This window comes from Dermacentor silvarum, chromosome 8 (assembly GCF_013339745.2).
Source record: "Dermacentor silvarum isolate Dsil-2018 chromosome 8, BIME_Dsil_1.4, whole genome shotgun sequence".
NCBI classification, from domain to species: domain Eukaryota; kingdom Metazoa; phylum Arthropoda; class Arachnida; order Ixodida; family Ixodidae; genus Dermacentor; species Dermacentor silvarum.
The window spans coordinates 91,734,311-91,754,613 of record NC_051161.1 but is presented as its reverse complement, the minus strand read 5'-3'; the positions used below and the strand labels follow the sequence as shown (position 1 = coordinate 91,754,613).

General features: G+C 46.8%; 1 protein-coding gene across 4 annotated transcripts in view; it reads right to left on the bottom strand.

Annotated features, from left to right (window-relative positions):
* LOC119461572 (sulfate anion transporter 1) overlaps positions 1–20,303 on the bottom strand; it is a 220,616-nt gene that overhangs the window by 154,448 nt on the left and 45,865 nt on the right. Inside the window, exon 1 of one of the 4 annotated variants that reach the window (XM_049673225.1) lies at positions 9,524–10,213. The exons of the other annotated variants lie outside the window; for them this stretch is intronic. Within the exon in view, the coding sequence (XP_049529182.1) occupies positions 9,524–9,587 (64 nt within the window). The 5' untranslated portion in view covers positions 9,588–10,213. Of the gene's footprint in view, positions 1–9,523; positions 10,214–20,303 lie in introns of those variants that run through there. 4 annotated transcript variants of the gene reach the window in all.

The window sequence follows — 20,303 nt, the reverse complement described above, 5'->3', positions numbered from 1 at the left end:
TCACCGCGTTGCTCAACCAAATTAGTCAGTGATTGAGTGAAAATGAAAAAAAGAAAGAAAAAAAAAGAAAAAGAAAACATGGGTGATACCAGGGTGGGATAGAGGATAAGCTGGATCACGCCAGACGAACACAGACGTTGTTGTTCAGCTAGTAGGATGTGACGTATAGCAGATATGCAAACTATCTGCTCGGTTTTGAAACGGCCACAAGACCTGCATGTTACTGTTTTTCACCCGAGTTAAATAAACGCCATTACTGGTGTTAAGCTTCCACCACACGCCGGACTAGTTACATCGCATTCTCATTATTATCCGTCTTCATCGCTGCCATTCAAGTTCGATCAGTCAGCGAGAATGTATTCTACGTACACAGGTTTTCATACACCTGGGTTTGCTGCAACGCTTTAACTGTCACTCACTTCTGACGGATATCCAATACAATATAAGAAACATTTGTACCGCTCTAGCGCTTATCTTGTTCTCTAAAAATATTATGATGAATCTTTCTTGCTTGCATTTATTCTATTTATCGCCGCTTTCACGGTACTTTCAGGTGACATAGCCGTGTCAGCGTGACAGCGTTCCCGACAGGAAATAACAAACTTGGAGTGTTAAATAAAGGATATATCCGCAAAATATATGAAGACGATTTTGGGGGGTACAAGACAATGCCCGAATAAAGTAAAACAATAACATAGAGTAAAACGTACTGGATTGGTGCCCCGTATGTCGGCCATTTGAAGAGACTTAGGCTACATGCAATATTGTGTTACTCAGTTTATTTGATTGTAAGGAAGTATTAGTGACGTAGCGCATGGACTGGTAAGTGGAGCCACTGCCTTGGGAAATTTCCAGAATCAAAACCAGAACACGTTAACCATTCAGGTACAGGATTTCTTTATCCTGTAGTGCAATAGAGGGACAGCTGATACAAGACTGTTTTTTATTTTGAATGTTCCATGCTTCGATGACTTCCCGAGTTGTCTTATCATGATGCCTTGAAATAATGCTAGTGAGGTTAAACTGAGGCGCGCAGCCGCACTTCTGACAGTGCTGAGAAATGTGCGAAAAACCATCACTACGTAGGTTGGCCGCATGTTCCCTTAATCGCACGTTGACACATCGGCCCGTCTGGCCTATATAAGCAGAGCCGCAAGACAACGGCAGACTATAAACCACATTCGTGGCACAACTGATTGCCGGATTCTTGTGCTTGACACCACAACCTTCTTTCTTTTCCTTTTTGGCCTCTGCCTGTCTCCCTACACGTTCGCAAATATCCCCTAATTTGTTTGGTACAGAAAAAACCACTTCTACCCCATATCTACCTGCTACGTTTTTCAAGCCATGGGACAAGGCAGTATAGTGACGTAGCGCATGGACTGGTAAGTGGAGCCACTGCCTTGGGAAATTTCCAGAATCCAGACTAAGGAACCCTGCAGCCAACGCGACCACCATTGCCAGATTATTTCCCTCTTCTATACATTTCTAGAGAAGCAAGAATACAAGTGCATTGCAAGATTATCTCTGACGTCGTGTTCTGCTGTTGGCAGTCTGGTTTCATCTATAGGAGTCGCATTGAGTTTTCAGCTATCATTCCTCTCGGAAACATGCACCATATATCTGATAAACTTATCTTCGTGCATTGTTTGCTGAGAAACAGTGCGTCAAAAGAAACACAGGATAAACCCATTAGTTTTGTTTTTTTGTCTCAAGAAAAAAAAAAAAAAGCAGCCGTGGTTGCTCAGTGGCTATGGTGTCGGGCTGCTTGAGCACGAGGTCGCGGGATCGAATCCCGGCCACGGCCGCCGCATTTAGATGAGGGCGAAATGCGAAAACACCCGTGTACTTAGATTTAGGTGCACGTTAAAGAACCACAGGCGGTCCAATTTCCGGAGTCCCCCACTACGGCGTGCCTCATAATCAGATAGTGGTTTTGGCACGTAAAACCCCATAATTTAATTTTTTTCAAGAAAAAGAAAGCGCGAGAACGACCTTTTTCTTGGAAAGTGCGAATGCATGCTAAGTTCTAAGTTTTTCTGATATGGCATATCAAATCCCACAATTGGTACTATGTAAATGGGCCTTCTTTTTGACTGCAAAATAAATCGCGAATATATTATCTAATGAACTGTGTACCTCGTGGTCTTATACTTGCAAATTGTTATCGCATGATCGGAAAATACAGATGCTCGATCATACTTTGCATAGCGGTTACAGCATTACATGCAGCATTCTTTTTCTTTTTTTTGAGAGCATCCCTTTTAATGAATTCGATGGAGAAGATGCAGCATAGGTGTGCATTGGTGGATCCAGCATACAGAACTTCAGACGACAATGTAACGAGGAAGGGGAAAAAAAAAACGGGAGCGAAACCAGAAACCAGGCGTAACAGACATACGCGAACCGGTATACACTCACTTTACTCTCAAATATATATGCTGTACGCAAGCGTAAATTGACGATTACATAGCATCGGTGGTACTTGACCCCCACCCGTATTGAACACACGCGAGGTGAAAAGCGTACAGGCAGAAACCAGAATTCTAAATGAGTGCTTCGAATCATCAAGGTGGCAACGCGAAATGATGGAAATGATCATGCATTTCAGACACTAATGGAAGTCTTGCTGTTAGCAACGTCATCGGCAAAGTTACGCCTGATCGCTGCTAAATCGAGGGCCTCCTCCTACAACTAACTCAAAGAATCACCGAGCGCTTTGCGCTGATATGTATATTACTGAGGAGTACTGGAACTGGCGAATGGGGATCAGCGGCCGGACGAACCCAGTCTACAACTCGTGCGAAAGGGACATATTCCCCGAGGAATTCTCAGGGTGCGCTAAACACGTCAGCTCTTCACAAACATACCGCTTCACATTGTGCATCTCACCGAAATGACCCGATCCGATTATTCTTAAGAGGAAGCTTTAGCTCGGGCCCAACTCCGATGCCGTGTCTATTCGGACACATGTAAAACACAGAAACGTTTTTCTGGGGTAACAAACTAAGCAGATTTTAATTAAATTTGTTGCATTTGAGAGATAAAGTTACATTCTAGTGAACGTTGGAAGCGGAATTTCGATTTAGGACCTGAATTGTTTAAATGGCATTTTCAGAAATTGCTAAGCCTGAAAAAAAAAAAAAATAGAAGCACGAAGATTACAAATTCGTAGCTCTGCACCTAGAAAAGATATCGCAGTTCGGTAAAATGCGTTCATCAGAGTATCCAAAGTGGACAAATGTGATGCGTAAATTTATACCTTACGTGAATTTGTTACAATGTTTACAAAGGTATTGCAGATGTTCTACTCACAAATCAGTCGTCTATTTGACAGTGATATATAATATACCAATTTCTTCCGCTTTAGATGTACCATTATGAGCAATTTACAGAATTGTATTATAATTTTTCTTTGCTGAGTTACAGAGTTGTAAACTCGATAGTTTCGTTTTCTGAAAATGTTCGATTTTTGTCAATTTTTAATAAAAAGTTGACGACTAAATCAGAAATTCGCAACCAACAGTCACTAGATCTTAACGTTTTCCTTTAAATGCAACAAACCTCATCAAATTTGGTGCAGTGGTTGCCGAGAAAAAGGATTTCTCATTTCCCATGTAATTAGATAGGCGGCCCCGAGCTACAGCTTCGTGGGAGGCACAGAGCGCTAACTAAAGGTTATACATATAATGCGAATAAGTTTCGAATGAATTTGGCTGTAGAAGTTGTTCCACGTATAAAACACGCTCTTTCGGATCAGAGATATAGAGTAATATAACAACTCTTTATTGAAAGGCGGAGTGCTTAGTCGGCGTACATTCGTCTATATGATACTGTGACTATATGATACCATATGATAATGGGACGGGGGGGAATCAAGGCCCTAGAAGAAGGTGGGCAGAGGAACAGAAAAATACCATATATGTTGCGACAGCCGCGGCACCATGGAGTCCTTAGAGCACGTCGCTTGAGTGCTCAACTGACAGAGACGACGACCGACACCGATATCGGATGAACATAGAAAAAGCTCGAGCCCTTGACGTTGAAGAGGATGCTGGGTCCTTTGATTTGCCAACAGAAACAGCGCAAGGCGCACGGACTTCTTATATTTATATATTCACTCAACAGGCACTCTCTAAACTGTGACCCAGGCATTTCATCTCGTATAACCGCATGTTCGCATTAACCGTCAAGATTACAAGATTACCTGCCTTCATCACCTAAAACACTCTGACGCTGCCGATAAGATTACAAGACTTGTTCCTTGAATCGCATTAGGCAAAACAGTCCACAAGCGGTGGTAGCGAAGAGCAAGAGAGGCTCCATAGGGGAGAAAGTCCGATTCTGGTGGCGGCTTGAGGGTGACGGACAGGGAAACATAGCTTTCTTTTTTCTTTCTTTTGTAGAATATATATATATATATATATATATATATATATATATATATATATATATATATAGTGCAAACTGCGGCACTGCAGCTAGTACGTCAATATATTCACGAGAGTGGCACCGAAGGCAAAGAGATACGCAGGTAAAACAATATACCTATTTTCAGACGCACTCGACAACGCGAAGAAGGGCCAATCATTTCCCTCCACTCCAGTGTCGGTGACATTACACAAAGGAAAAAATGAAAAGAAAGATTCCTTTTTGCGCAATATAAGTCACGAGCTGCATTCGGTGGCAATCTCAGAATTGAGTATACGATCTACACACTGCAAACTGCGATGTGCCTGCCCTATGCGTGCATCAGCACTGCGACACATATTGCTCCCGAGAGACGTCAATATTGAAAGACGTTCGCCTCTACCGTGATGTAACGGAAATGAGTGACCCTGATTGATTGGTTAACCTACACAAATCTTTTTGACGAGTTGGACAGCGGTGCAGCGGTGCATACTATACAAGCTGCCGCAGCTATCAAGCACCAAGATTTAAAAATATGGAAATGCCACGTAGCTGAACAAGGTAATGTTGTTTCCCGTTGCTTGGAGGTACTCACAGTGTTATTTGCACTCCGCCTAATTACATAATTAGTGGTAATAATTAATTAACTTTAAGTTACTATAATTCGATTAATAGTGTCGTTGAGAAAATTCTAGAGCGACATGAGCAACTCCCGACAGGAATTTCTTTTGCTCAATACGTGCTACATAAAAGTGTTTTTCCGAGCGCGAAAGAAGCCCGCGAATACACGCAAAGTGCCTCGAGCGGCCAGTCGCGCCGCAATTCAGCATGTATTCGCGGGCGTCTTTCACGCTCGGAAACACTCATTATGTATTGCAACATATATGCATGTATTGCACGTATTGAGCAACAGAAAGCTGTGTCGGGAGTTTTTCACGTCGCTCTACAATTTTCTCATTGACACTTTTCATCTAATCATAACGTTTGAGAAATTAATTGATTCATTAATTAACACTAATTACGTAATTAGACGGAATGTAAAAAAAGTAATTTGACTAACTCCAAGCGACGGCAAACAACCTTACCTTGGTTCTGTCCAGCTACGTGGCAATTGCATATTTTCAAAGTTTGGCTAATATTACGTGGGACACTGCATATTCGGCTGCCCAACTCACCACGCGGATATGTCAAATAAGGCAGAACGAACTTGCGCCCGTCTAAATGTAAGAGAACAAGCGCCGCGGCGCGTTCAGTGACTATGCCGTTCTGCTGCCAAGCGCGAAGTTGCGCGTTCGGTTACCGAACCTTCGGACGCAAAGATTACTGTGCCACCGTTTACTTACTTCTCCGATTCGTGCTTTTCCACGAAACTGCGCGCATTAGGCTCGATTCGCAGCCCCTACTCACTTATGTTAACTTGGCTTACACTTGCTATTGCTGTTCAGCAGGAACCCGACTTCCCCTCACTTTCTTTTAATATTATTTTGCGCTGACTGGAGGAAGCGATAGTGTGAAAAGAACCTCAGTGCCATAACACGTACGCCCTCTTTTCCTTACCCCTGCAGTGTAGGGTAGCAAACCGGACGCTCGTCTGGTTGACCTCCCTGTTTTCCTTCTCCCTGCTTTCTCTCTCTCTCTCTCTCTTTCAGACGCGTCAAAGAATTTCAGGCGCTCAAGAAGTGCCCCGGGTTTCGCAAATACGTCGTTTCTCGTGGCCCCCGTGAATTGCTTCGGGACGCTAAAAACCATAATTTAATTGAAACACGACAACATCGTCATGTATATATATATATATATATATATATATATATCATCATCATCAGCCTATATTTATGTCCACTGCAGGACGAAGGCCTCTCTCCCTGCGATCTCCAATTACCCCTGTCTTGCGCTATATATATATATATATATATATATATATGCTACTTTTCATGCTACGCTTTTCTTTTCAGTAGGGAACGTGCTATTCGTCTCACCTTCGCTTCCGCGATTGCGAGGACGTAATCCAGCGTCACAACTCTGAGCCCGCCGAGACCGACGCTGAGCGGCAGACTTGGGCATGGTCGTGCGCTCGAGTCACGAGTTGCGTAATCCGCCGCAACGTGGCCTAATACCTTGGCGCTGTCTACCTTTCCGCCGACACGAACAATGCCAGGTACGTTATGTTATGAAACCATTGTTGTTCCACGACGTGCGAACAATATTCATGCTCTGCATGCCTTGACCCCGCGTGTGTTCTGTTTCCCGAAATATTCTCTTTTCGCTGGCGACCGAGATTTAGTGCAAGAAGATGGCAAGTTGGGCGAGTTGCTGAAACCGCATATTGCAATAGACAGCGCGAACGGACGACACACAAAGACGAAGAAGGCCGGGGGACAGGCACTCGTCTCATGGCCTTCGTCTTTCGGTGTCGTCGGTTCGCGCTGTTACAACATGCAGGCCGAAATTTACATGCATTGTAACAATTGCTTTTCTATAATAAGTAGGGTTGTGCGATATTCGATAGTCCGAATGCGAATCGAATAGTCTGTGCTATTCGATTCGTATTCAATTCCGAGAATTCACTATTCGAATTTCTTGAACATTCTTTTCCGCTCGAATACGATAAGGGACAACAACAGTTGCTCCTGTCTACGGGGAGAAAGAGTCAAGTTAGTGGCTATCAAGTCATGACTGTCGTAGTCATTGGTGCACCAGAGACTTTCACTGTATCATTTCCTTCTTCTTTCTGTTTTTTTTTTTTTTTTTTTGGGGGGGGGGGGGGTAGTACGTGCCAAAACCCCGATTTCGTTATTAGGAACGCGGTGGCGGTGGGGAACTCCCGAATAATTTTAACCACTTGGTGGGGCTTTGACGAGCACCTCAATTTGTACACGAGTGCTTTGGCCTTTAGACCGCATTCAAATGCGGCCGCCGCAGCCGGGTTCAAACCCACGACCACGAGGTGAGCAGCGCAATGCCATAGCCCGTCAACTAGCGTGATGGGCCTGCTTTTTTTTTTTTTTTTTTTTTTTTTTTTTTTTTACAGTGAAACATTCTTTGTCTCCATCGGGCACTTTGACTCTATCGATCTATCCAGCCTCTAAGGCCGACCCAGTGACCCAAAATGTCTACTAGCTTGGGCCACTAGGTGGGCAGTTCGTGGTGACGTCGTGGTCATTTCTTTAACTTCACGTATATATTACGATATGCATGACATGACATTTAAATACCCGACGTGGTGGCTCAGTTAGCTAAGGCGTTGCGCTGCTGAGCACGAGGTCGCGGGATCGAATCCCGGCCGCGGCGGCAGCATTTCGGTGGAGGGGAAATGCAAAAAAAAAAGAAAAAAAAAAAAAAGAAAACGCCCGTGTGCTTGCGTTGTAGTGCACGTTAAAGAACCTCAGGTGGTGGAAATTAATCCGCAGCCCTCCACTACGGCGTGCCTCATAATCAGAACTGGTTTTTGCGCTTAAAACCCCAGAAAGAAGAAGAAAGACACGACATTAATGACATGGCATGACATTTGGACCACTAGGTATGTGCCAGAGATCGTGATGCCATCGTGGTTGTTTCTCTAAATGGATATATATCAAGATATGCTTGACATGACATGCATATATACATGGCATGAAAGACATGTCATGACATGAATGTTGCGCTCACTTGCAAGCTTTCAGTTGACCTGACATACAGCTGTTAAAGGCGATATATTTTTTGATCAACGTGTGTAAGTCTTCTTTTTTTTTCTTTTTTTTGGCCAACTGAACTCCACGGATCTTCATATTTAACTTTGTTTAGAAAGCGATAGTGGGATATTGGGTATTAGATTCGATAATCGAATATTGTTTTTCTCAAATATTCGTTTTTGATTCGATTAAAAAATTATTTACCCGAACAGCTACACTATTAACATACTGAGATATACAAATGAAATCTGAATAAACATCGGAGTGAGGCCCGAACACTTGGAATACCAACATGCCGAAACTTAAGACTATTAGATAATTAACTTCTGGACCTTTCGGGTAGAGAGAGAGCCGCTCTTTTGTTTAAATAGTGTGCAAAAATATTGTACTCAACAGCAAAACACCCCTGCAGCTGTGAAGCTGTACAGTGTCCCACGAAATACTAAGGGTGACTGTGTGGGGTACAAAATTTTGAATCAGTATAACAGACGCGTGCGTTGAGCGTGGTGCTGGCTGCGAACTGCAATTTCCAGGCAACGTTAAATCATTGTTTCCAGCTCGATGAACCGGCTGGGTACACGGCGGCAGCTAGCCGTGAAAAGTGTGTTAAGAGTGTATATATTATGCGATGAGATATCTAAGTAAATGTGAGAAGAAAAAGTCACTCAAAAGACACCGAACCCTGTATATAATATTAGGGTGCGTTTGACCTTCACAGCTTTAGAGGATATTTGTAGGTTTCACACAGATTTCTTAGGTATAGCTATAATCAAAATTTATGCGCTTGTGTCGTAAGAAAATGCGAGCACTCAAGGAGTTGGCAGAGGCGACAAAATATAGATAAATATGAATGATTCAACGAGCTATAATCTATGGTCGCCGAAAAGAAAAGAAAAACTTAGAACTCGTCTTGTCGATTCTTGTATTAATCTTTCTTACCGGCAGAAAACGCGAGAAACGAACAATAAGTGTGCAGGTTCTCGAAAAAACGCATCATTGGCACTATACGGAGGATATTTTGTTTCACGTTGTACAGTGACCAAGACGAGAACAATTGAAACACATGCGACCGTGGCCCTAACAATGCACTCGCAGGTGCACGACCTCGCGCTCGCATGTTCGCTGTTGGCGATGTCTGCAGTCAGCGAATATCTGTAGTCAGCGAACTAAGCACATTTCTGCAAAGAAATGTGCTTAGCGTATTGAAAAGCGGGTCTGCAGGCGCTAAGTATATAGATGCAAGGGTACCTGCAGAGCTATATTTGTAGGTTTCACGCAGATTTCGTAGGCTGATGACATTCCCCCTCCCCCCTTTGAATTATCGAAAAAAAAAAGGTGTCTTATTTGAATTCTCAAAGCCGCTTTAGGCTTAATACACACAGCAGTAATTCCAAACCCAATAAGTATAGGTACTAGACTATATAGGCAGCGTAACTAATACTCACGGTCGTCTTCCAACAGCAGTTCGTACTCATCGCAGCTTCCTGTTCTGCGACGCGGTGGTGTCATCTTGGTTTACGCAAACAAGCCGGGGAATTCGTCACGCGTCAAAACCAAGGAGCTCCAGAGGGCAACGGCAGTCACACAATTCCGCCGAGGAGAATGTTCAATCACTACCACACTGGTAGCGCAAAAAACGGAACGCGGGCCGGGTGTCGACTGATGCCCTGCGTTCCCGATTATCGGCGAAGCAGGAACACGCTACCAAAGCTTGAACGGCGTGTCGGCGATGAGCCCTCTGAGACGAGTGTCAGACAATTCCGAGCACCAAGAAGCAGCATCCGCGCACCGTATTTCTCGAGAGAACTCCGTTCTTTTCTAAACAAATAAGTAGCGGGACCAGCGTCAACGCTTATCCGCCGTGTCGCAAGACGAGTCTTCGCAGGCGACCAACTCACTGTCAAGCACTTTGTTCTGGCGGACGCTCAAGACGCTCACGCGCAAGTTCGTGTGGGGCTGCTTTCTCTCCGGAAAACCGCTCAAAACTGCCCAGTTGTCTCGTCGACCCACGCTCACCCTTCTCTCCACGCGTCCTCGAGGCTTTGACAGGCCAGTCCCGCCTGCACGTTTCAGCGGCTGTTGGTCGCGTCGGTCTTCACGCGGGCACCCACACCCAAAACAGCCGCTCACGCTCGCTCCGCGCACAAACAGGGCCCGCGCTCGCCTTCGTCTTGCACGCCGCTGCGGCTCCACCCCAAAACACAAGTGCCGCAGCAGCTCACTCGCCGCGTCAACCGTTCAAGGCGCACGAGCCGAGGAAACAAAGAGAAAAAGAGTTCGCGCTGCCGATCGGTGCTTGCACGTGGTCTCCTTCCTTCCGCGAGTCCCTGTTTTCTTTCGTTTCTTGCCTCGGGTTTCCTTCCGGGCCGAGGCCACGTCGGGAGAGGCACAGAAGTCAGGCGCGGCCCCTAAGAGAGAGGGAGAGAGAAATAAAGAAACCACGTGTCGCGTCCTTTTCTCATCCGTTGGTATCTTTTCTCCGATATCGGCGGTGAGGCCCGGCTGCTGGCGCCCACGAAGAAGTCGCCGGAAGCTTTCGTATTCCGCGTGGATGCGAGAGCGCCGACGGCAGTGCCGCTGGTTAGACAGCGAGATAGCTGCAGCAGCTGCCACTGCTTCTGTGGTGCAGCGAATGCAGTGTAGGAGGCCCGCCTATAGGGCCGCTCGTCGACTGTGACGCCCGGAGAAGCGTGCGGACGCGTAACTGGATCTCTTGTCGCCCAGGGAAGTGGAGGAGACTGCGCCGTCGTCGCGTGCTCTACGGGGATCAGCAACACGGGCTCCCCATTGACAAGCAGAGAGAGAGAGAGAGAGAGGCTTGGCCTGCGCGAGGAGCGCCGTTCTCCAAGCCACCTGATATACACTCAGTGCACTCGGCCCGACAGCCGCGTGTCGTGCGGAGTGCATAGAGCCGGCCGCGCTTAACTCGTGATCTTGAGCACACTCTCTATATACTCCGTTTCGTACATCCGTTGCAACGCTGTTGAAGCTGCCCAACAAGTACGGTCATTAAAGTGTATCACTCCGCGCGTTCGGTCTATGCTTCGCTCGCGCGAGCTTGCACGTGAGGCCGCCGCGACGGGCTGCAAATAAAAAAATCTCACCAGCCCTTCCCCTGTCGAGAAAATTGGGATAAGCGAAGCTTGTCGTGTGCGCGTCTGACCTTCGTGGTGATTTTATTTCTTTCTGTTCCTCTCTCTTTCTCTGTATCTTTCTTTCCCTCTCTCCTTATTTATTTCTTTCTCTCTCTTTCTCACTCTCTGTTTCTTTCTTTGTCTCCTTCTTCTATTTCTCCTTATTTCATTCTCTCTCTCTCTTTCTCTCTCTCTCTTTCCCTGTTTCTTTTTTGTCCCTGGTATGTGCCATTGAGCTTGGACCCTTTCTGCACCATCGCCAGGATCGGCCCACTTTTCAGCGTGACACCGCCGCCACCACCACCACCACCGACACTTGTAAGCCTATAAAGTTTCGCTTAAAAAACAACGAACAGCAAATTGACCAAAAACAACATGTTAGCAGCCGTATGAGTCCACGGTTTGTTTGTTTCTAATGGTAAACTCATTTCTTTTCGTTCAGAACTGAGCGTATATCAAGAACATTATTACAAAAATTGGTCAACAAACACCGAACTACTTCTAGGTGCGAACGCAGGCACCTACAAAAGGTATCTCTAGCCTCCATCAGCGTTGCACCTGATGTATGAAACGGTGTATGGTAAACGGAGCAGCGCGTGTCTTTTTTCTGAGAGGAGCCGATCGGGGGCGTCGCTTATAGCGGAGATGGCCTTCGGCTATGCAGTCGCGATCACTCGAGCGCAAAACACTTATTGGGTCGGGCGTTTTGTCACCGGCGCACTCGTGTAACCCTTCAAAAACATGATAGACGCGCGCATAGCTTTGGAGAGCGCGCCTTGAAGTCTCAGTAAAAGGAAAGCAGCCGCTGGCGTACAAGTGGCGAGCTTTGCTGCGCGTGTCGGGTGCTTCACTTAGTCGGCGATGCCAAAGAGAGGCATCGAAGTATTCGAGTCCCTTGAAGAGAAATCACGCGGTTGCTCCCCTTATATGAGAAGGCAGTGGATCACTTCGACTCGTTTTTATATCACCCGCGACTACTGGTGTCAATCATACGAAATAAACATCTCTACAAAGTACACAGCAGAAAAAAAAAAACTGATTACGGTGCCTCATCCTTCTTTCGTCCGGTTAATTTCGTTGCTGCTCTTTGCTCCTTCGTAGCCAAGCAATGGATAGGAAACAAACATCTAATCTTTAACTTCACCACCGGACTGTCGTGTATGCGTCGGCGAGACGGCGGAGATATTCTTGCGTGAAGTAATCGGTGGCTCCCGCCCTGTGGAGAATTCCATAAGTTCGAAATTTGACTCGAGATAAGAAGTTTTGACGATAACAAGATAGCTGATATTGATAACTTGAGGTTAGTGTCAGTTTAGCATCCTCCTAGGAGCTTCTGTTTCACTGAAAGCAGGTTCGCAGCTAACGCGGACAAGTTTTGGCAAACCGACTGCTTCCACTAATTTGTCGTGGTCACTATGTTCCGTTTCTTTTTTTCTAACCATGTGACGGTGGAGTTTCGAAGCCAGTGCGTCACGTTGTGCGATGTCATTGTTCACTGTGTGACGCTACGGCGCTTCGCAGCGAAGAACGCTTTGTGGTGTTTTTCAAGCATTCGCCGTCTGTATACCTTTGCTAACAGCGCAGTAATTGTGCAGAACTGCCGTAACATTATTATCCGGCACGAATTCATTGCTCGCGAAATGTGACTGATAAATGATTCGTATATATTGCCACTTGGAGACGAGGAAGGTATCTTGCAAGGAAAGCGTCAGTTTCGCGGGATTTAACTTAATTCTTAGTTGTTTTTTTGGCATCAATCAAAGCTATTTTAATAATGCGATTGGCATTATTTGCCTACTTCGGGCACTTTGAGTCTATCTATCTAGCCTCTAACACCGACCCAAGACCCTAGTTGTGTACTATAGCTTGGGCCACTACGTATGTGCTTGTGGTCGTTCCAGCTTTCAAAAGCAAGCTGGCAAAATTCGAGTGTTATGGACAATTTGCAGAAGCTAGTAGGCATTTCCAGAAGATTGCCTATAGTATTATAACTACTAACGCGAAACACGGATGAAAGAGGGGAGAAAGGGGTAAACGGAGGCCGGTCGCTGCTCACAGCTTTTTCTGCGAATCGGTTAGTGATTTTTGGAAGGTCACCCAAATCTGCCGCACATTCGTTTTCCTAATTTCCCTAACCTAATACATTACAACGCGGTGGCTAAGCATAGGCAAAGATGTCTTGCGCGAAAAAGAGAGTGAGGAGAACGGAAATCAAGGCAGGGGAGTTTACTAGAACGTGTTGTGCGTTTAAAGTTGCAACCCTGGAGCGAATATAAGATTCGTATACGGCGGTAGGCTCCTGATCATGGGTCACTTAACTGAATCTCGAACGCGCTACTTAGGTGAATCGCCTAATCCTAAGCAAAAAAAAAAGGTAAGTTAAGTTATTTCGAAACCAGCGAGTTAAAAACCATGTTGCATCACGAAGTTGGTTACATTATACAGCGTTAGACATCTCCGAAAGGTCTCCGGCAGCTGGGATGGCGATTAAAGCCCACGCGACACACACACACTGCGTTTTCTTCGTCCGTGTCGTACGAAACCACCAGCATGACTCATGCCTGAAACCACCGAAAATGAGACACGAACGCCTAACTACGTAATAAATGCGAAAACGGTGTACATATAGTCATTTACTATAGCATAGCGGCCAGATGATTCTTGCTATGTATATACGGTGAAACATGAATTCGTGCCGTTAAAACAGATTTCTTACCTCTTGTACATATAACGTTCGGTAAACATCAGCGTATTATTACGAGAACGAGATGTTTTGGGTTATCGCGGTTGAGGACGCTGAGAAACAGGAGTATATAGTTTCACGGTATTCATGATTTCTGCAGTTGACAAGCAAAGATTTAACGGAATGCGCGGCACTGATGGCTGCTTTGTTGCAACTCGACGAACCTACACACTACACTTAAGCGACCCTATCGTAGGGTTCATTGTTCACAGGCAGCCGGTTACGCGCATATATCGATAATCGGCCTCGCAACTGCGAGTATCGGCTTTGTCTCGCTTTCCTTCGTTTCACGCCTTTACCCAAGCTGGCTGCAAGCGCGTTTTTCAAGTTGCTCAAGGCTTCTTTATTTCTCTTCTTTGTTCTTCGTCTCTTTCTCGCACAATAGGACTAGTTCCCGTTTTCTCTCGTCGCACTCGAGGCGCACCCAGAGAGGAGGAAAGTGGGTGAGAGGTACGAAAAGCGGGACACCGCCACAGGCGATTTGCGGCCGCATAACGCTAAGAGAGCGCTGGACGCTTAAAAAAAAAAGCAAGAGAATAAATAACTAAAGGCTGCTATGCGCAACAATGGGATCACGCGCAGGTGAGCGTGACAGCACCGGCTCGGGCCGGTTGCTGTGCGTATATGTGCACCGACTCGTGCGTCTCTGCGCGCCAGACGTCATTGAGCGATAGGCGGGAGTTGGTATATACAAAAACTGGAGCGCTCGATCCTTGCAACGGTTGGGAAGCCCCCTGCGACAGCTCCGCCGGTTACGCGAATACACTGCCTGTCTCCCTGCGTTGTGAGCGTCGGGCACGTGTCGACGACAACACGCACGAAGCTGTGACGAACAATCCGCGTTGCCGAGACATTCTCCACTCTCTTCGTTAGCCAAAGAGCACGTGGGAGCAATGTTGGGGGGTCCGTGTGTTGTGGTATAGCACGCGCCCGCTGCCTTTTATTATTAGCCGCCGTCTTTGTAAGTCATTTCCTCCCAAACACGTGCAGGGTAGGGCTAACCTGAAACTTGCATATAGCAGACCTCCTCGCCTTTCCCCCTCTCTCACTCTCTCCCCCGAAGTGAATAGTTCAGCAAATATCCAGACCTGTTCCATTCTGGGGAGAGCAGTCGATGTTAGGGGTAACGCGGCCGCTCGATAGCTGGTAACGCAGATATATATATACAGGGTGTTCCAGCTATATCACGCGCAGCACGATTTAAAAAACGGGGAACGGCGTTACGCGAAGCAAACCTAGTGCGTATTGTTTCCAGTACAGTGGAGTAGCCGCCAGTATATTTTTCGTTACTCAGATTTAATTAATTATTTGAAATTAGTTATCTAACTCGAGAAGTACTGTCTATAATTATCAAAGTGTCAATGAGAAAGTTGTAGAGCAACATGAAAAACTCCCGATACAGCTTTCTGTTGCTCAATACGTGCTACATAAAAGTGTTTTTCCGAGCGTGAAAGAAGCCCGCGAATACACGCAAAGTGCCTCGAGCGGCCAGTCGTGCGGCAATTCTGCGTGTAGTCGTGGGCTTTTTTGACACTCGGAAAAACACATTTATGTAGCACGTATTTATGTAGCAACAGAAAGCTTTATCGGGAGTTTTTCATGTTGCTCTTCAATTTTCTCATTGACACTTTGATAATTAGGACAGTACTCTCTAATCAGATAATTCATTACAATTATTTAATTAAATCTCAGCAACGAAAAAAATACTGGCGGCTACTCCACTGTACTGGAAACAATACGCACTAGGTTTGCTTCGCGTAACGCCGTTCCCCTTCTTTTAAATCGTGCTGATAGCTGGGACACCCGGTATATCGTGGTGTCAGATGTCCCTGTGCAGGAAAGTCTATGCAGCGAACAGCAGTTCTCTAAGCCCTGATGTTCAGGATACGTGTAGTCACTCCTTATTGGACCACGTACTTTGGTCATGTCTCTTGCGCGCATTTGCGACAGGCGTTGTCACATGATGCCTGCGACGTTGTTGGCGCTCTTCTACAAGAACGACGTTATTGGAAGTTTAGAAGAGCTAATTGCTGTGGTCTGAATGAGTGCGCGCAACCTGAATGTAATGCATCATATCAGTACGTAGACGTTTATATTACGCCACTATGTGTCAAGTGTTTTTCTGGATACTCGCGACAGGAAGTTGCTCAGTACTACTGGTTTTCGTTTTGTGCCTTTTCTTTTGATTCTTCCGTAGAATGATGCAATGCTCTCAGTGTGTGGCATTCAATGTGTGTCGCACCTGAGGCAGCCGCTTCAGTGCTTTTTCAGCTCGTCAGTTATACACGTAGGTGACGACGCGTTATTCTTTTAATCATCTCTCTTCACTATTCCTAAATTTGCTTAGCAAAAGCCCAATTATTAAGGACCAATATGTGTTTCCGCTAAATTGTCTTCCTTATCAAACGACACAATGGCGCAATGCACAACTTTAGCTCGGCCAGCGTACACGGCTTACGCTAGTGCCGATAGTATATCGGTAGTCACGTTTGTCAATAGTCAATATGCAGCTTTACAGCATGACCTCGACCTCAGTGCCGCTGCCATACAATATGTATTCGTCCAATTTCTGCCACGCAGAAAATGCCATCAATCAATATACGTCCTAAATATATACAGCCGGCCTGCGGACCGACACCATAGGTTTACGGTGGTCATCCGCAAGGCCAAATCCATGTCAGCACGGGCTCCTTTGATAGTGGTAGGCGACTTCAACGCCAAACATGCGGATTGGGGCTACGTCATTGAAGACGTTAAAGGGCGTAAATTACATACCCTAATGACGCTCGAAGGGCTCACGTTACTCACTGACGCGGACCATCCCACGCGGCTTGGCAACAGCGTATCGCGAGCCACATGCCCGGATCTCACCATGACTCTAAATGGTCCGCAACCAAAATGGTTAAACTCCGAGGAAGCGCTGGGCAGCGATCATTACATCATCCATACCACCGTAACATATGGTCGGCATAAAGTCCGCAATAAATCAACACAACTGGTTGACTGGCAAGCCTTTCGCAAAATGGAAAACTTGCTGTTTCACCAGCCGCACAACCCTTACAAAACTCAAGCAGGAAGTGACCACGACATCTCAACTAACCCGGAAACACCAGCAGTTGATCAGCATCTGCTCCATCTCTGGGACGCAAGACATCAACTGACCAGACGACGGAAGTGCCAGAAGCTCAACCGCAAGCTCAGACAGCGCATCGCGGAGGTCACGGCACAGGCAGAGGAAGATGCCATGAAACTCGCAAAAGAAAATTGTTTCGTTAAGTGTGATGCACTTACGGGTACATTACACACAAAATCAGCCTGGCACCTACTCAGGTATCTAATAGACCCGGAACAATCACGTGGAGCCGCCCGTCGAAATTTTCAGCGGGCAATCCATGCTAATGCAGGGGACACAGCTCAACTCTTTCGAGATCTGGAGGACAAATATATCAATACCTCCGTGAGCGCTGACCACATTTCCGCATACAACGGAACCGCAAACCCGGAAATGGACCCTGACTTCACGACTGCAGAGATCAGAGTGGCAATTGACAGGATGCGTCGAGGAACGGCTCCAGGTCCAGACCAAATTAATACCACCCTTATGGCCAACTTAAGTGACGACATGCTCGAGCTCTTTGCCGACCAAATTAATAAGTATTGGCACGAAGGTATGCTTCCGCAGGAATGGAAATCGGCTAAATTGTCTTTATTCCCAAACCCGGAAAGTTCATCAATATTGACAACCTTCGTCCCATCTCACTCACCTCCTGTGCAGAGAAGGTCATGGAGAAGGCACTTCAAATCAGGATCACTGAATACATGGAAGCTAACGACCTCTTCCCACATACAATGTTTGACAGGACGTTCTATTCCAACTCAAGTACGACATAATCGATCGCCGCAGCGGAGCCACGCAACAGGAGCGCGCCATTCTGGCGATTGACTTTCAGGGAGCCTTTGATAATGTCCGGCACTCAGCCATCCTGACCAACTTGGCTAGAATCGGAATCGGACAGCGTACATACGACTACGTGCGCGACTTCCTGCACAACCGTCACGTGACCATACGAGCTGGCGACGCCAAATCTGCCCCCATCACAATGGGGGACTCTGGCACACCGCAAGGGGCACTAATCTCGCCACTGCTGTTTAATATAGCACTGCTGGACCTGCCTAGGGCATTCAACGAGATACCCGGAATCAAGCACGCTCTATACGCCGATAATATCACTATACGGACCAACTCCGGCAGCATGGGACAGATGGAAGAAGTACTCCAACGGGCAGCGGATACTGTAGAGCGCATCTGCCTCGCTTGCGGACTTCGATGCTCCTCTACTAAATCGGAACTACTGGTATTTAGGAAGTATGGCAACCAAATTCCGTTGAATATCCAACTCCATAAATCCCCGGTCAAGGAAGTGGACACTATCCGCGTCCTGGGAGCATACATTAATAATCAGGGCAACAACAACGCAGCAATTCAAAAGCTCCGCACTATCTGCACCAATATCTCCCGAATGATATCCATTGCTAATAGACACCGTGGCATTAAAGAAGCGGACATACTGCGTCTCCTACAGGCCTTTGTGATCAGTCGTGTGACTTACAGCTTCCCGTACCTGCGCGTTCTCAAAATGGACGAACTCAAACTGGACCGTCTACTCCGCCTTACATATCGGAAAGCCCTCACTCTTCCATCATGGGTCATGAATGACAGGCTCCTTGAAGTGCGCATCTATAACACAGCGTCAGAGCTCTTCCAAGCTCATTACATGAACCAAGTCATTCGGCTCGCACGCACCAAAGCAGGTCGCACCACGCTAGAAGAACTGGGCATCAATCCACCCACTCAGGTCGCCAGCAAGCGATCACTACCACCAGAATGGCAGCAGGATATCATCACTCGCCCGTTGCCACATAATATGCACCCCGTCCACCACGAGAACAGGAGAGCTGCCAGAGCCAAAGCCTACGACAAGTATTCGGATCACGCAGGTGCCTTCTTTGTAGATGCCGCCGGACCCCTGCACAACCGATCCACGGCAACCAGTTGTACACAGGGGACAGGTGGTAGACTGCATCTCGGCCACCGGAATAGACATCACAGCCATGGAAGAGGCCGGTATAGCCTTAGCCATGCGTAATCCAAGAGCCACCTTTGTCCTCACGGATTCCCAGGCGGCGTATCTCAATTTCGCAAGAGGTCAAGTCGGCCACTCGGCCACCTCGCACACTCAATACTGCAACAGGCTGCGGCCAATCGTCAAGAGGGTCAGTGGAAACAGCTGCTGTGGGTACCAGGGCACGCGGGAGTTCGAGGCAATCAGATTGCTCATGCCTCCGCCCGAGAAATTCTACACCAGGGCTCCGCCGATTCCTCCACAGCACAACTTCTCGCTGACCAGGACGATCCTCAGCCCCTTCTTTCATATTCTGAGATCCTACAACACCTCCGGCTGAGTAGACGCACTTTACCCCCGCCTGATCCTAAATTAGATAAGGCAACGCAGGTAGCATGGAGACGCTTACAAACATTGTCCTTTCCAAATCCTTATGTATTATCAAAGATAGATTCTATGACGTACAATCCGCAATGCAAATTCTGTCCCCAGACGGCCACGTTATACCACGTGGTCTGAGCGTGCCAATAGAATCCGCAAATATCGGCCAAGCATAATCCGACGATAGTCGAGTGGGGGGCGACCCTGTCCAGCTCGGACCCAGAACAGCAACATGTCCTGGTCAACCGAGCCCGGACGGCGGCAAAAGCCAATGGTCTTCCGGACTAGGAGGTTCAACCACAAAACGGCTATTAATTTTCACTAATAAATGTTTTATTCTCTCTCTCGGCAGTGCTGCCACTGTCAGCGTTCGATTGATAGATTAAGCGGGAACTGTGTTTGAGGTCTGGCAACAATCGCACCCCAACAGCTGAGCATGGCGTAAGGCTGAAAAACAAGTAGATTTGTGCCCGCGTTTGCCTGCCGCTCCTAGTTTCTTTGTGCTTCCTTTGTGGTTCAGGTTGCAGTTGTTAATCGTGGTTATTATGGGTGATGATGTCCGTGTGTGTATTGTGACCGAGCCGGACTGACTTCGAAGCAGGCAATGGATGGAACGGCCGGCCAATGGGCAGCTTTGTTCTACTTCAAGACCGAGTGCTGCTGAAAGCTTTCTGATGGCAACAACAGGACAGAAAGTGTGGGTGAGTGAGCAATTTTCGCATGGAAGCACATTACAATATTGCGGTTTTCGTGAAGTTGCCGCTGCGCTGTCAATAAAACGGTTCTCATGTATCTGGCCTCAGTTGCTCATGCTGCAGGCATTAGCACCTGAAGCATACTATTC